Source organism: Mesocricetus auratus, unplaced genomic scaffold (genome assembly GCF_017639785.1).
Source record: "Mesocricetus auratus isolate SY011 unplaced genomic scaffold, BCM_Maur_2.0 Super-Scaffold_100037, whole genome shotgun sequence".
In the NCBI taxonomy this organism is placed as follows: domain Eukaryota; kingdom Metazoa; phylum Chordata; class Mammalia; order Rodentia; family Cricetidae; genus Mesocricetus; species Mesocricetus auratus.
In genome coordinates this window covers 1,947,347-1,965,581 of record NW_024429215.1, presented here as the reverse complement: position 1 = coordinate 1,965,581, position 18,235 = coordinate 1,947,347, and the positions used below count along the sequence as shown (strand labels likewise).

At 39.1% G+C, this 18,235-nt stretch overlaps 1 protein-coding gene across 1 annotated transcript; it reads left to right on the top strand.

Moving 5' to 3' along the window:
* The first annotated feature begins 7,066 nt into the window (after window positions 1–7,066).
* On the top strand, window positions 7,067–7,981 carry LOC121135298 (vomeronasal type-1 receptor 4-like). The gene has a single exon (XM_040733822.1). The coding sequence runs from the start codon at window positions 7,067–7,069 to the stop codon at window positions 7,979–7,981; it is 915 nt and encodes a 304-aa protein (XP_040589756.1).
* Window positions 7,982–18,235: the final 10,254 nt, after the last annotated feature.

Genomic DNA, 18,235 nt, shown 5'->3' with positions numbered 1-18,235 from the left:
TTCAACAGCCCACTCTCACCACTAGACATGAATACCAGACAGAAACTAACGAAGAAACAAACTGTGGGGGAGCCCAGAGTGCAGTATGGTAGGACTCAAGTCCTTCCTGCCTGGGTTGGTCCATTCCATGTCATGCATCATACACAATCCCCCAGTGAAGCAGAAAGAGGCAAGAACCCCTGAACAAATGGGGGGTAGGGGTGTACGGGGGAGAGACATAGAAGAAAGAAGAGGGGGAGAAGAGGAGAGGAGGAGAGCATGAGGGATCAGGAACATTGAAGAGGAGAGCAAGAAAAGAGACACATCAATAGAGGCAGCCACTATGGGTTTAGTAAGAAATTGGCACTAGGGAATTATAAAGAGATCCAAAAGGATGACCTCAACTAGGACCCTAAGCTATAGTGGAGTGGCTACCTTAAATGCCCGTCCCCTATAATGAGAATGATGACGACCTTAAATGTCATCCTAGAGCCTTCATCCAGCCTCAGTGACACACCTCCAACAAAGGCACCATGTTCCCTTTTAAAAGGACCCTGCCCAGCTCCCATCCTCCTCCTCCTTTTCCTCCTCCTTCCTCTTTCACTCTCTGTCTCTCTGTCTCTGTCTCTCTGTCTCTGTCTCTGTCTCTCTCTGTTTCCCCCTCTGTGGCCTCTCTCTTGCTGTCCCTCTTTCCTTTCTCATGTTACTCTTGTCCCCAAATGGCAGTCTCCTCCCTCCCTGCTCCCCTTTCCCCTTTCTGTGATCCCTTTGCCTAATAAAAAATAAAACCCTCTGCTTGAACCCTATCACAGAGCATCTTTCCTTTGTGGGCTGCTTAAATTACAATAATAGCCCCTTGTTCCAGTAACCCTCACCTACTCTTCAGCTATTCCCTGGACATTTAATAAGGCTTAAGGTGAGACATAAGCTGTTTGCTTTGTCAGATTTTATCTGTTTTTTTTTTGACCCTGAAATATGCATGCCTGGTATACTTTCTATTGCCAGAGAATTGCTAATTGTGTCTGCTTGGGTATATAAACTAGAAACATTGTGGGATAAGGGATAACTTTTGGAGAGAGCATTTGAAGAGATCTTTTGAAGTATAAGGAGACACTATGAGAATGAAATGCATATGAACTAATTCTCTTGCCCTCATATCCTGATTCCCACTAGCTGTTTAGCTTCTGGCCTGAACCCTGAGAGAACACTAGGCTGAAAATTGCAGGTTCTCGATACAGTTACATTACAAGATAATTTTACAATAAAAAAGAATATGCTTTCTCTGGACTGACCTAAATAGTAAAAACTATTACATAAAAAGTACTGAGTTTCTCACTGCCTGTCTTGTGAGACTGTGAGGCATGGAAGATTTGATTGGATTTGAGTACTATAGAAGTAGAAATCTGAGTAATATAATTAGTTACTCTATTTGGGACAGTGATTGTATGGATTGCAACTGAAATAAAAAAAAGCTGTGCCTGAGAGGCTGGTACTGAGGACACATTATGGCCATGAGATTGTCCCCAACTGAATTGTGTTTCTGATGGATATATTTGTGTCAGTTCCCTTGTGTTTATACCTACTCATCTATGGCAAATATTTTCAAAGATAATACACAATAATTAATGGAACAACAAATGCCCTTACTTCTAACATATCTATTCTTAGAGGTTTTTGGTTTCTTTTAATGTTTGCAGATATCTATTATATATATTTTATTTAAATTAAAAACAATCTTATTTGACTTATCAATTCCAGTTCCCTCTCCAACCCATTCTCCCATAACCCTCATGGCGCTGCCATCCACTACCCAGGGAGGGTGAGGGAATCATGAAAGTCTGTCAAGTTATTTGGGGCAGAACGTAGGCCCTCTCTTCAGTATCTAGGCTAAGAGAGTATCCCTCCATGGGAAATGGTCAAGAGAGTATCCCTCCATGGGAAATGGTCTCCCGAAGTCTGCCGTGCACTAGGGATACATCCTGGCTCCACTTCCAGAGGACCCATAGAATGCCCAGTGCTCCTAACGGACACCTATGTTCAGGGGACATGGATCATGCCTATGTCATGACTAGCTGGCAGACTGGGGTCCATGAGTTTCCACTTGCTCAGATCGGTGTTTCTGTGGGTTTTCCCAGCATGGTCTTGATCCCTTTGTTCATCACTCCTCCCTCTCTGAAACTGGATTCCAGGAGTTTGGTTCAGGGCTTGGCTGTGGATCTCTGCTTCTGCTTCCATAAGCTACAGGATGAAGGCTCTAGGATGGCATTTAAGGTAGTCCTCATTCTCATTATAGGGGATGGACATTTAAGGCAGCCTCTCCACTATTGCTTAGTGCCCTAGTTAGGGTCATCCTTGTGGATCTCTGTATAATTCCCTAGTGCCAGATTTCTCTTTAAACCTATAGTGGCTTCCTCTATTGGTTTGTCTCTTTTCTTGCTCTCCTCTATTCCTCTCCCCACTCAATCTTCCCGATCCCTCATGTTCTCCTCCCCCCTCCTCTTCTCCCCTCCTGTTTCTCCTACCTCCCTCCCGCTCCCCCATACACCCCATTTCTTCATAGGCTCTTGTCCCTTTCTACTCCAATGGGGGACTGTGTATGTCTCTCTTATGGTCCTCCTTGTTTCCTAGCTTCTCTGGAGGTGTGGATTGTAGGCTGGTTGTTGTCTTTTTCACTATGTCTGGAATCCATATATGAGTGAGTACATGTCATGTTTGTATTTCTGTGACTGAGTTAGCTCACTTAGGATGGTTTCTTCTAGTTCCATCCATTTGCCTGCAAATTTCAAGATTCCATTGTTTATTCTGCTGGGTAGTATGCCATTGGGTAAACGTACAACTTTTTCTCTATCCATTCTTCTGTTGAGGGGCATCTAGGTTGCTTCCAGGTTCCGACTATTACAAATAATGCTGCTATGAACATGAATGAACAGATGTCCTTGTTGTATGAATGTGTATCCTTTGGGTATATGCCTAACAATGGAATTGCTGGATCTTGAGGTAGACGGGTTCCCATTTTTCAGAAAAACCATCATACTGATTTCCAAAGTGGTTGTAAAAGTTTGCAATCCCACCACAATGGAGAAGTGTTCCCCTTTCTCCACATCCTCTCCAGCGTACACTATCATTGGTGGTTTTGACTTTAGCCATTCTGACAGGTGTAAGAGATATCTCAGAGTTGTTTTGATTAACATTTCCCTGATGGCTAAGGAATTTGAGCACTTGGTTAAGTGTCTTTCAGCAATTTTAGATTCCTCTACTGAAGACATTGTTTCCCACATACTGTTTCAGGTCACAACACTTTTTTTTCTCAAGGATGCATAGACAGTCATGTTACACAGTTTTTCTGTTGCTATAACACAAGGTCTGATTAAACCTTCCTCTATGTGCTTCAGCCTCACAAGCAAGATTGTGAGGGGTACACTATTTTATTTTTTACTAGAAACCTTTCCTATTAAAACCTGTAGGTAGAATACTTTTTGGTTATCATAATCTCTGATAATGAATCTCATTTTATAAAACAAAACTGTGTATTGAAAGACACTTTCTGGAGGTCATATATGAGAAATACACTCTGAATGAATGTTTCCTATCTGGAGCACCTACTCCCTGACACCGCATCTGCTTCCAAATAACCACACAAAGGCTTAATATTACTAATAAATGCTCAACCAAAAATTCAGACTTATTATTAACTAGCTCTTTCATTTTAAGCTAACACATATTCTTTATTTATGCTCAGCCATGTGATGTTATCTTTTCTCAGTATGGAATGCTCATCTTGCTCTCTCTATGTCTTACAGGCATTTTCTGACTCTACCCTTCCTATTCCCAGCATTCCTAGTCTGATTGTCCTGCCTAAACTTCTTGCCTGGCTACTGGCCAATCAGGGTTTCATCAAACCAACTCAAGTGACAGATTTTTACAGTGTACAAGAGGATTATTCCACAGCAACACACCTCATCTCTTCTACCTTATCCTCCTTGTCTCATGGCTTCCCAATCTTTTAATTCAAGGAAAAACATGTTAGCACAAACCCACTTAATCCTCTTTTTGAGAATAGCTGTACTAGGGGAAAAGCTAAAGAGACATGGCATCCTTTTCTCCAAAGCATAGGATTCTATGGAGGTAGGCACACATGTGTCTCTTTTTCATCATAACTCCTCCACTGTATGAGTATGTTCTTCCTGGGCATGAAGAAGAACCCTTGCATCATATCTTACCACACCAAGCCGGTGTGCATATGCAACTTTTAGGGACTGTGGTATAACCCCTTGATTATCAGCAAATTGGGAGTATCCCTGACAAAAAGCACCTCATTCCACACATGTTGGAGGAAGACATGAGCCCTGGATTTGATCTAATGGTGGTCCACTCTAAAATTTCTAGCCCTGGTTACATAGTTGATCACTTAGTGCATACAACTGTCACTGTATTTGGTAGGTATGCTATTTCATGTAACTCAGGAGCAGGTAGTTATAGTAAGAATGACACAGTGAATACTAGCCTCACAGCAAGACCAGCATCACTGTCAAGTATTATGCATCATAGGTGCTATGCACCTGCTTCCACACAATTTACATTTCATTCTCAAAATACATGTTATGATACCACTGTATTATGTGATTATTTTCTAGGGATTCCTGAAAGACTTCTATTCAACATAGACACAGAACTGAAGAAATGTAACAAATCATTCCACCATATTCTAGATTCTTAAATCCATGAGCTTCCAGTAGCTGCATTGAAAACCACAGGTGTATATTATCTTCCCTCATTGCTATTGTCACTTGCAGGGCACTCCTTTAGAGCATGATGTTTCCTATGTGGACAATTTTTTTGCAAAAAAATGTACCTTAATTGTAAATACAAACCATAAAGGATTAACATTGATAATTATAGTCAGGTGTGTTAAATTCCAATGTCACTGCAAATAGCAACATTGCTATTTATAATTAAATGTTTCCTTTATATTATATGGAAGAATTCTACTCACTGAAATGAGGAATGAAAAACTATACTTGACTTTAAAATAGCTCAGAAAACCAGGATATATCATGAAATATACAAAGTTCAATGGTATGTCCCAAACAGATCTCCTTTTCATACACACTGCACCCAGTTTACTTTCATGGAACAAAGCAGAGGACAGTTTTTAACAGAGTCTATAATTTTTCATTAAGCAATGATAGCAAGAAACTTTTTATTGTTTTTGAATACTGATCCCATGGGAAGCACTACTCAGAAAACCTCTTGGCACCACTTCCCTGTGAGCCCATTGCTACTGCAGGTGAAAAGGTAATTGCAGGTGTGACAGGAGGTGAGGTCACAGAATCAATACCCATATCTCAGGCACTGGCTTCCTCCCCATAGCTCACCTCCTGGTCACAGAGATCGTGGCACTGAGATCAGCATTCTGTCAAGTAGAAGAACATTAGGATTGCTTCCAACTGCAGACCTTGAAACAGAGTTCAGTGTTCATGGACATCACAACATTCAAGGCACGTGACCACTACAAAAATCGAGTCATGTTGTAACTTGTGGAATGAAAATAACTTTTTTATTCTTTATACTAAGTTTGATTATGGTAATATTGATATTCATTTGAATGCAGTAAAAATAATGAATGATAAAACTTGGTATATCAGTTGTTTTCATAAATATGGAAGCTCAAATAAATTATTGTTTTTCTTCTTTAAAAATGCAGTGCTTTAAAAAAGGCTGCTGCTGGGTACTTAGTTCCAAAACAGTGGGCACATGTATTCTGTCTTATAGAACTGCTTAAGGAATCTAAGGGAACCCTCCATATCTGAATAAATCATCGTGTCTAGTGCTTGAGTGCTGAGTTCTCAGCACACAGGGACACAGGATTTCTATCTACAATGAAAGATTTGCCTTCTGAGCTCATTTTGAGGCTGATTCCATCTCAAGATAACTTCGTGTTAAAGTAAGCATTGGTATAATGCACTCTCAACATCATCTTTACTTGTGGGTAAACATCTCCTTCTTAGCTGTTTAATGAGTTGTCTCCCTTTTGTCATGAAAACATCCATCTGTTATTCAGTTAGAGGATGCTTGAGTCCAGGGGCACATTTGAGTTTCTCTTTATGCTGCACAGTAAAGCCATGAATCTAAAACAATTATAGAAAGTTAACCTTGGTTTTATATACAGAGATTAACTACTTCAGTTTTATAATAGCAAAATACTTCTTGCCAACACAGTGCATTATGCACATGTGACTACCACAGAAGTGCTATTTACAAATCAAACTGCATTGCCAAAACAACAACAAAAACAAGGTACCTGTTCTGCTATCAATCAGCACTTCAGAGTTTCATCCAATTAATGGCAATGTTGTGCATACTTCCCATGTTTAATATCGGGTTGTTTCTTCTTTGTGGTAATTCAGCACTATTACTTAATTTGCATTGCTTTAAGTTTTATATTACTTGTGATTGTAACATAATAAGTAAGTCATTAGGTGCCCATGTTCTATTTGGACAATTTTTAAGTAATACCAATCACCTGTCATGCGGCAGGTTCCAGCTCAGTCTTCTTCATTATGGTAAGATACATTTATATTTGATAAATACAAATTTTACATTCAAATATGAACATTCTTATTATTGAAATTGTTCATCACTGTGTTACAGCCATGTAATTGTATAAAAATTAATCACAATGATATGCTCTTTGCTTTTAAAACAGATCTGAAGTGTTTTACAGATATTGGTTTATTACTATAACTTCAGCACCTTCATTCAGTTGGTATAAAATCATAACTTCACCATTAATTAAGTAGAAATTTACAAATATTTGATGGATATGGATTTGATTCTTTCCCTTCCCTTTTTTATACAGTCAACAGTGCTTGTCTTCACATTGAACCTAGAGGTAAAGATGCATGCAGCTTTCACAGCAGTCTCTAAAGTTGTGAAACAGTGTTTGAACCAAAATCTTATCCTAAGTTATAGAAGAACCCTAAGTGACTAACTATAGATTGGAAGATTGGATTCACGCAGTTCATGCAGCCTGTGCCTAATCTTTCCATGCGCGTCTCCTCATGCTCAACAAACAACAACCAACAGCATGGCAGCTGGTGAAGTGACCATAGGAGTGATCATTTTATCAGAGACTCTGGTTGGTGTCCTGGGCAACTCCCTCTTAGTCTACCATCATCTGCCATTTTACTTCATGGTGAGCAGGATAAGGTTCACAGAATGGATTCCACAGCATTTGATTGTAGCCAACTTCTTAACACTCATGTGTAAAGGAGTTCCTGAAACAATGTCAGCTTTTGGATTGAAAGACTTCCTTGATGATTTTGGGTGCAAGCTTCTTTTCTGTCTTCACAGAGTAGGGAGGGGTGTGACCATCAGCAGCACCAGCTTCCTGGGCGTCTATCAGGCCATCACCATTAGCCCTAAGTGTCTCAGATGGACAAAGGTTAAAGTCAAGTCCCCAAGTTTCATTGCTTCTTGTGTGTACCTGAGCTGGGTCCTGTCCTTCATAGCAAATATTGTTTTTCCTATGAACATGACTGCAAGTTGGAGTCAAAGAAACACGACACGTCTAAAAGAGTTTGGATATTGCTCTGCTGTTTACCTTGACAAAACTAGTGACATCCTCTATGGAGTGTTACTCGCAGGTCCTGATGTCTTGTTCATGGGCCTGATGCTGTGGTCCAGCAGTTCCATGGTTTACATCCTCTACAGACATAAGCAGAGAACGAGATATATTCATAGGAGCCAATTTTCCCTCAGATCCTCCCCCGAGACCAAAGCCACAAGGACCATTCTGCTCTTGGTGAGCACCTTTGTCTGCTTTTACACAATTTCTTCCCTCTTGCAGACTAGATTGGCTCTTTATGATCCAGACTGGCTCCTGGTGAAAATGGCTACAATTGTCTCTGGATGTTTCCCAACTGTGAGTCCCTTTCTCCTGATGAACCATGACTCCAATGAAAACCCATTCTGCTTTGCTTGTGCATGGAGTAAACAGTAGCCATGTGAGCAACAAGTAAATTGTTTCTAATTAATGTTCAATTGTGTCTAATCTCTGGAATACATGCAGCGTATACAGTGATAAAACTCACACCATAAAAGCCAGGAGCAGATACACAAACATCTTTACTGTTGTATTGCATGCGATTTTGTGATATTTTACCAAGAGTGACTATTAATTCTTTGAGATAAGTTCTAGATTTATCATTCTGTCTAAACAATGATAATCTGACTTGTATAGAAAAATGTACTTGATATTTATTTTTGTTGATAAAGCAGTTAAAATTTCACCAATTCTGTATGTATTTACGAATTTACCTACTTTCCTATTGCTGGAAAGAAATTAAGTAAATCAATGGGAATATGTTTGATTTCCCCTTTGCTCATGAACAGAGAGTGTTTATAAAGTTGCTAGTATTTGCCTTCTAAAGAAGAGTCACTTGTGTTAAAAAATAATGGAAATATATTAAGAACAATTAGCCATTGAGTAGTTACTCATATTAATACAATAATGGACCTAATAAGAAAAAATTTGAAGAGATTCATGTTCTTGTAGTCCCCTGTTTTATTATATGCTTAATTCTGTGTTCAATTCATCTATAGGACTAATTTTGATAATACTACATTTTATCTGTGTTATGTGGTGGTATATATTTCATAATTCTTAAATTTCAACTTTGAAATTTTAGAGTAATTTTGAAAAGTAAACACACTTGAACTTTTTACACTTTTGTAAAGAAATTATCCATCAGTCTTGACAAGTAAAGGACAGGATGCTCAAATATTTACCATCCTTGAGTGACTGTAATATTTAATGGGTGTGTTTTTCAAAAAGTTCAAGTAGAGAACTTATTGAGATTTCCAACTCTGTGCACAAATCTCCAAACACTGATGGCCGAAGTGACACTGAACACTGCCACCCTCACACAGATGCTTTTTCACATCCCATGTCACAGGGCTGTGTGTGCAGGCACAGCATGTTCATCTTGATACTTTCCAAGCTACACCTAATCAACTACTCATGAATGAATAAGGCATAGAAGAAGTAAGAGACCCTCCTCCTCCTGCTTTTATAAATAAGTACAATTTCTAATTTCATTCTCAATACTTATACCCACACATACACATTGCTCTCATTCCTTCATCAAACGACCTTCTCATTGAAGTAGATGGGAACCATTGAAGAATCTCATGGTTGGTTGAGGAATAGAAAACAGCTGATCATGGGATACAATTACCCAATTAAAGTAGGTGCAACCCAAGGCCCACACCAAAGACTCAGGAATATCACAGACAAAGGGATAGACTGATAAAAGCTAGGAAAACAGGATGTCTGCTGTGAGACAATAATATGCATGTATGTATATATACACATATGCGTGTATGTGTGTGTACCCCCACATATATATATATATATATATATATATATATATATGTACACACACACAAGATTGGCTGCCTTTGAGAGAGAGGGAAAGGAAAGCTGGCAACTGAAAAGGCAGAGTGACTTATACAGAGGTGCTAAGTGGCAGAATTTTCCTAGGGAGAATTTTTTCTGCTCAGGCATTGGTTAGTTTTCCTGCTCAGGAATTGGTTGATTTAATTAGCCAGGGGCAAAGTTGGCTCTGGTTTCAGCGCCAACCTGTGTTTCTTTCACTGGTATTTTTCACCTTTTTTTTGCTGTATTTTCAGGGCTGAGGTGTGTTTCTTTCACTGGCTCTGATTCTATGGCCAAAATGTGTTTCTTTGGCTCTGGTTTCAGATTCAGAGTGTTTCTTTGGTTCTGGCTTCAGAGCTAAAGTAGTTCTTTCACTGGCTTGGGTTTCAGTTCCAGGGTGAATTTCTTTGGCTGACCCTTTTACCCAGCAAAAAACATACAGATCAGGACAGCCTGCCTGTGATGCCCATCAGGTCAGTGTTGACATCCAGGCCCATGCTGTTGTCATATCTGAGTCAGTGTACTCACTACAGACAGGGTCTGTGTTGAGGTCTGTGGCTCCCGTTACCATCAGACACTGTGCAACTGCCTAAGGTATGAACTGCCACCTGGGACTGTGTTGGAGACCAGGAACCACGCTGCTGCTGGACCCAGGCTGATCTGAGAGGCTTGTGCTCCCACCCAAGGCCATGGTGACATCTGGACCCAACCTACTGCTGAGTCCCTTGTCTGAGTCCATGGTCTTGAGGAAGCTTGGGCCTCCTTTGATATCTGTAGTCTGCATTACCTCAGGTGCCCAGCAAGCATTTAACAAATGTTTTGAAACATTTGATAAAGTAGGAGAGCCATAATAGACAGGTCCCATCCCTCACTGTGCTGGGGACAGTTGTCCCTCACTGGAGAGTTGTCCCTGCCCCTCACCAGCCCTGAGAAAATGGAACCCTATGACACCAATATGAGAATACTGCCTCACCGTCAATATGAGTGTAGTAGTGCTCGTTCAACCCCTAACCTGAAGTGATGATCCCAGTGGCCCACTCAGAACAATTCAGCTATTACACAGACACACATCTAGGGCTTTGAGTGGACAGTCTCCAACATCTACCATATCTGTGACCTGCTGTAGTGCATGAAGGATCTGGTCCTATGGAACAACAGCCACAGGACCTCCATGACTGGGGGCAACTGCAGGATATCCAAGAAGAGTTCAATGAGAGTCCAGTATCTGTGGTTTACTGGAGTCCAGAGACCTTGAACCTGATCAACAACACATCATACAATGTAATGAACATTTGCAAGTAAGGTTGAGTGGACAGAAGTCTATACTGAGTGATATACAGCCACTCCCACTGCCACTAAGACGAATGTAGAGGCAAAGGAAAAGTGGGAAAGAGAGGAGGGAAGGGAAGGTTTTTTTTTATTTGTTTGTTTGATTTTATTGTTTGCTTGGGATTGTTTATTGTTTTTTGTTTATTTGTTTGCTACATGTATGCATATTTTCAGGGTTGATCATTTTTATTGGTGTGCTCTTCTCTGAGGGAAAAATTGCCCCATTCTTAATATTTTACGTTGTCTGTAGTTCTTTGTAGAGTTCAGACTTCATGGGCTTGCATATTATTATGTCTATTGATGTCATCCTCATTCAGCTCCTGTTTGGTCATTCATGTTGGTGAGACTTTATAAGCCTAGCTTCTGTCATTATGAAGAGATAATCTCACAGGCAGATCCCTGATCCTCTAGCTCTTAAATTTTTTTCTGCCTCTTCACAAATAGTTTTACTCAATTCAGTTATTTATCAGCACTCAGTTATGCCATGTGAAACTGATAATATATTGGCCCTAGCCTACAGACGGTGGCACTTGGTTCTTCTGAAATTTCAACACAACATGTGATTGCTGAATAATACAGTCAATAGAAGAAACACAACTTATGTCTCTACTGTGAGGTGTAATAGGTCATCATATGGGCATTCCATGAGTGTAAACACATAGAATGTTCATGGGGCAAACTCATTATTTATTTTATGCCACACAATAATCTTACTTCCCTTTATACATCTGATTATCCAATCATTATTGATAATGAAATACAATAATTATTTGTAAGCTAATGCTAATTAGAGTGCAAAATTTGGGAAATGGGAAGGATTTGGCAAGCAATGACAATATATACAGTCTAAATGTGCAACTGATTCATTTAAGGAACTCACAGGACCAGCTGTGCAGAAAGCTGGTGCATGAATATCCTTTGTCAACCATCACCCAGTTTCAGGTGCCCAATTGTCCTTGCACTGAACAGGAATTCCAAAGTATGTAACCCCTATCTGCCGAATAGAGTGCACACAAAGAAGATGTTAGAGTAAAGCCGGACTTAGAGATTGTTAGCAATGAATTGTGCTTCCTCTGTAGCAGAGTTTACATCAGACGTTTCTTATAAACTTATAATTTCTAGAAGCCAGTAAAGATGCTTGAAAATATTCCAAGTTGCTCTATTGTGGATAGGAAAATACTGAATTTCATTTGATTTGATACCTGAAATCCCTGACTTATGACAACAGGAACTGACAGCTTGGCAGCCAGTAAGATGTGAATGAACTTCTTATTAACAGATAGCAGTTGGAATCTTAGGCAATAACCCTATCCTCTGTGATTTTCCCCAGCCTTGTTGTATAAGGTTCAGGCTTAAAACCACTCATCTGACACAGTGCACTTGAACACAGACAACATCTTAACTGTCCGGTGTATGGGAGTGCCCCCAAGACAATGGCAACATTGGGATGGAAACAGAATGTCACCAATTTTGTATGTAAACTCCTTTTCTAACCACACAGAATGGGCAGGGTTGTGCCTGTTGGCAGTATCTGCCTGCTGAGTAACTTCTAGGTCATCAGCTTCAAACCTAGTTAATGTCTGGTCAGTATATACACACCTAAATAAATAAATAGATAAATAAATAAAGCCATAGTTCACAGGGACATTGGCACCTCCATAAATGGAATGTGGATCCTGTACCTACTTTTAAACTGTTTGCCTTGTGGATTTTATGAGTAATAGAATTAATAAAAATATGACAGACCTCTTGGTTTATACAGAAATAGTAAACCATTGCATACAGTATTCCTTTCAGTACGTTATTTCATATATAATGGTCTTGGCCAGCATCTCCGTGGTTTTCATCATACTCAGGCACAAGCAGAGGATGCAACACATTCCCAGTTCCAGTATCTTCCCCAGATCCTCCCTTTGTACAGAGCCTCCTTATGAACACCTGTGTCTACTTGACCATCTGTTTCATTCTTTTCATTCACCCCAGCTGGTTTCTAGTGGCTGTGTCTGAATGTTCTCCACCTGACAGGCCTTTCCTCTTCATGAGCTGTGAGGCTAGTGAATCCAGCTTCTGCCCTCTCTGCATAAGAACTGGGGAAAAAGCCCAATCTCATGACCAACGTGTGTGTTAAAACTTCTGATTCCATAGCCAAACCTATACAATTGTATGTGTAGTATAACTGGCTGTATCTTACAGAAATGAGTGGCATTAAAAGAAACTGTATATTGTTAATATGTGAGTGTTTTGTTTATGTAAATGATTATGTGAGCATGTATTTACTAGTTACCACTTGCTATCCACCTGACAAAGTATGTGACGTTGTATAGACCATAGGTAAACTTGCAAAAATGATTATAATTCAGTTGAAAAAGCCTATTTTATATTTTAAAATATTGTGAATTACATAAATGGCAAAACGCTTGAATGTCAGTTTTATTTACTTTACATTTTGACATTTCAATGTATTATTAATGTATAAAGTAAAATATTTTATTTATATTTGTTTAAATTGTATTTCTTTTTAAAATTTCACTTCTTTATTGATTCTTTGGGAATTTCATATCATGCACCACAATTCTGCTCATCTCCTAGTCCCCCCATATCTCTCCTCATGCCTGTAGCACCCTCCTAAAACAGAACAAAACCAAACAAAGCAAGCAAGCAAACAAACAAAAATAAGACCAAGACGAACCCAACTAGCATGGAGTATATACGAGTATTTTAACAAAAGGTTTTTATGTGAATGAGCACATGACTTTCATGGTTCAAATTCCCTCTACTCAATCTCCTATCCTATAGGTTCCCTTTTTGCCCTAAGCAATATTCTCATTTCTTCATGGTCTGTGTGTGTTTCTCTGTGTGTTCCTCTGTCTCCCTTCTCCCTTTCTTTCTGCATGATTTTATATAAATATATGGACTTCATGAATTCAACACAAGAGGATACCTATAAAATGTGTCTGTGGAATTCACTTAATTTTGTAAATTTTGTCTTCATTTGCATTCACTTTCCTGCGTATTATATAATGTTGTTTTCATTTATTTATGAGAATAACTTATGCTATGAGTGAATTAACACCAATCATTCCTCTCTTGATGTTCATCTAATTTGGTTCCTTCAATTGGGTATTATGAAAATATTTAATAAAAAATGGACATACAAGCAGCTCAGTGGTATATGGACTTAGAGTATTTGATAGGAAGGTAAAACTTGGTCATGTGCTAGGTATGTTGTTTGCTTGTGAGTATCAGTCACATTTATTTCCACAATGGATTGGATATTTGTTACATCCTCCAGCAGGGTGTAAGTTTCCTTTCTGCCACTTTTTTCCTGCCTTAGTTGCCATTTGTCCCCTTAGCTATGTATGTTTCTACTTGGGACGAGATGAAATATAAATTTTAATTTTAATTACTCTGGTGGATTGTAAAGTCGAATTATTTTTCATATGTTCATTAGACATTGTAAGGTCATCTATTGGGAACTGTTTGTATATTTCATTATTATATTTACTGTTTGGGTTTCTTGATCTAATATATTGTAGACATTAACACTCTTAGATGTAGCTAACAGATATTTGCTGAATTCCTACAATTCATCTCTTTACTGTGGCGCATATTTTCCTTTATTTGAAAGATACTGTTTATTATTATGTTAGTAATTTTGCAATTACATGCATGTACATAGTCGCCAACCCTTTTAACTCCCTCTCACCTTCATTAACATCCTCATTCACATCTGTGTTTTTCTCAGGATTGTGACTTTTGGTTTTGTCCTGTGACTCATTTATATTAACCATGGCTGTTAATATAACCATATGATTGGGATTGTCAACAATTTTTATACATCTGATGACACTGTCTCAACTCTTTCCAAATAAATTAGTAGTAAATATTTTAGTAGTGAAGCATAGTCCTCTTGAGTTCTTCATTTTACCTTGCCTGAGATGTTGGTGTAGGCTTATGTAGACCAAATGCAGCTATCAATAGGATTTTAAGATTTACAAATTTAATGTTACATATTGCCTGGAAAATTACATAGTACAGCTCTTATCCCTATTGTCCGTTAATTTCTGAATTTTATGTTCTTCCTTCCACCTCCTCTAGACTGTTTTCTAAGATTTTGATGGAATGGTATAAATGTCTTGTTCAGGGATGAACACCAGCTCTTACCTATTCTCAGCCCTTTATGAAGCCATTTTAGCTTCGTTTCATTTCACTGGAAAGAGATATTTCTCTGACTGTATCTTAGCTTTTTTAATTATCTTTGAAATGAATACATATATTTACAAAGTGGTTCTATGGTGTGTCATTTTGGCTAACCAACAGAATTAACCCCCACTCGTGTCCTATGACTTCTGTAGGAGTTCACATAGGCACTGTGGCCACGGGTACACATTATCTCATGCTATCACATCCTACATTCTGGTCTCCTGTAGTTTTAAATATGAATTATTCATTAATTATCTCCTTGTTTTATCACTGAATATTGAAGTTAAAAAGAACTAAAATATTCTTGCAAAATTGCTCAGCAGATAAAGGTGCTTTTTGTCAAGCATGGTTTCTTTAGATCTATCCCAAGGATCAACCTGGTAGCAGAATAGATACTACTCTATTAATCTGTCCTCTGACTTCAAGTATGTCCTGACTTCTTTCCAAGAAAGACTATAAATTGTTAGCTGAAATAAACCCCTCCTCCCTAGTTTTCTTTTGGTGTTTCATCATAGCAAGCAAAAGAAATTTTTAATGGCAGGCTATTATGCACTTTTGATTGGGTGTTAAATGTACTATACTAAAAATCATACTTCAATATGTCTTTTAGTCCGTCAGATATTTTATTGGAATTCATGTACTCCAGTGGTAGATCCAATTTGTTATCCTACACCTCATATATATATAATTTTTAAATTTAAATTTAATATAGAAACAATGTTGCTTCACATGTCAATTCCAAATCCCTCTCTGTTTCCTTCCCCTCCTTCCATGCCCTCCTACCAAACTCCCCAATATCCACTCATTTCCCCAGGGAGGGTGAGGCCCTCCATGGGGGTGTACATAGTCTGTCATTTCATCCAGGGCAGGGCCTAGACCATCCCCCCAAGAGTTCAGGATGAGGGTGCATCTCTCATTGTTGGATGGGAGTCAAAAGTCCATTTGTATACTGGGATGAATACTGATCTACTACCCAATGCTCAATAGATTACCTAGGCCTCCTCACTGACACCCACATTCAGGGGGTCTTGATCAGTCCCATGCTGGATTCCCAGGCATCAGTCTGGGATTCAAGAGCTAACCCTTGTCAGGTTAGCTGTTTCTGGGGGTTAAACCAGCCCAGTCTTAACCCCTTTGGTCATCAGTCCTCCCTCTCTGTCACTGGATTTCTTGAGTTCAGGTCAGTGCTTAGCCGTGGGAGTCTGCCTCTTCTTCCACCAGCCACTGAATGAAGGTTCTGTTTCCCAGACTCTCTGGCCATGGGATTGTAGGCTGGCACTCCCCAGATCTATGTCTAAAATCCATATATGAGAGAGTACATGCCATGTTTCTCTTTTTGTGACTGTATTACCTCACTCAGGATGGTTTCTTCTAGTGCATTCCATTTGCCTGCAAATTTCAGGATTCCATTGTTTTTTTCTGCTGAATAGTACTCCTTTGAGTAAATGTGTCCACATTTTCTCTATCCACTCTTTGGTTGAGGGACATCTAGGTTGCTTCCAAGTTCTGGCTATTACAAATAATGCTGCTATGAACATAGTGGAACAGACATCCTTGCTGTATGAATGGGCATCTCTTGGATATATGCCCAAGAGTGGAGTTGCTGGGTACTGTGGTAGGTTTATTTCCATTTTTCTGAGGAATATACATACTGATTTCCAAAGTGGCTGTACAAGTTGACACTCCCACCAGTAGTGGAAGAGTGTTCCCCTTTGACCACATCCTCTCCAGCATAAATTGTCGTTGGTGTTTTTGATTTTAGCCATTCTGACAGGAGTGAGATGGTATCTCAGAGTTGTTTTGATTTGCATTTCCCGGATGGCTAAGGATGTTGAGCACTTTTTCAAGTGCCTCTCAGGCATTTTAGAATCCTCTATTTAAAATTCTCTGTTTATTTCTGTAGCCCACTTTTTAATTGGATCCTTTGGTGTTTTGGAGAATTGCTTCTTGAGTTCTTTGTAAATTTTGGAGATCAGCCCTCTGTCAGATGTGGGATTTGTGAATATCTTTTCCCATTCTGTGGGCTACCCTTTTGTCTTGCTGACTGTGTCCTTTGCCTTACAGAAGCTTCTCAGTTTCAGGAGGTCCCATTTATTAATTTTTGATCTCACTGTCTGTGCTACTAGTGTTATGTTCAGGAAGCTGTCTTCTGTACCAATTCGATCAAGTGTACCACCCACTTTCTCTTCTAAGATGTTCAGTGTGGCTGGATTTATGTTGAGGTCTTTGATCCATTTGGACTTAAGTTTTGTGCATGACAATAGACATGGATTGATCTGCATTCTTTTGCATGCCAGCATCCAGTTATGCGAGCACCCTTTGTTGAAGATGTTTTCTTTTTTTCCATTGTATAGTTTTAGCTTCTTTGTCAAAGATCAGATGTTCATACATGTGTGGCTTAATATCAGGGCTTTCAGTTAGATTCCATTGGTCTACCTGTCTATTTTTGTGACAATACCAAGCTGTTTTCAGGACTATAGCTCTATAATAGGGCTTGAATTCAGGAATGGTGATGCCTCCGGACATTGCCTTGTTGAACAGGGTTGTTTTGGCTATCCTGGGTCTTTTGTTTTTCCATTCAAAATTGATTATTGTTCTTTCAGGTCTGTGAAGAATTGTTCTGGTATTTCAGTGTGGATTGCATTGAATTTGTAGATTGCTTTTGGCAGGATTGCCATTTTTACTACATTGATCCTACCTATCCAAGAGCATGGGAGTTCTTTCCATTTTCTGGGGGCTTCTTTGATTTCTTTCTTTAAAGACTCAAAGTTCTTGTGATACAGATCTTTCACTTGTTTGGTTAGCGTTATCCCAAGGTATTTTATATTGTTTGTGGCAATTGTAGAGGGTGGTGTTTCTTTGATACCTTTCTCAGCCCTTTTATCATCTGTATATAGTAGGGCTACTAATTTTCTTGATTTGATCTTGTAGCCTGCCACTTTGCTGAAGTTGTTAATCAGCTGTAAGTGTTCCCTGGTAGAGTTCTTTGGATCACTTGTGGAAACTAACATGTCATCTGCAAATAGTGAAAGTTTCATCTCTTCCTTTCCAATTTATATCCCTTTGATCTCCTTTTGTTGTCATATGGCTCTGGCTAGAACTTCAAGTACAATGTTGCAAATGTATGGAGAGAGTGGACAGCCTTGTCTTGTTCCTGATTTTAGTGGAATTGCATTGAATTTCTGTCCATTTAGTTTGATGTTGGCTGTTGGTTTGCTGTAGATAGCTTTTATTATGTTTAGGTATGTTCCTGTTATCCCAGACCTCTCCAAGACCTTTATCATG

What these genes read in the sequence shown, in the direction of transcription:
- LOC121135298 (XM_040733822.1), top strand. Translation starts at nt 7,067, where the DNA reads ATGGCAGCTGGTGAAGTGACCATAGGAGTGATCATTTTATCAGAGACT.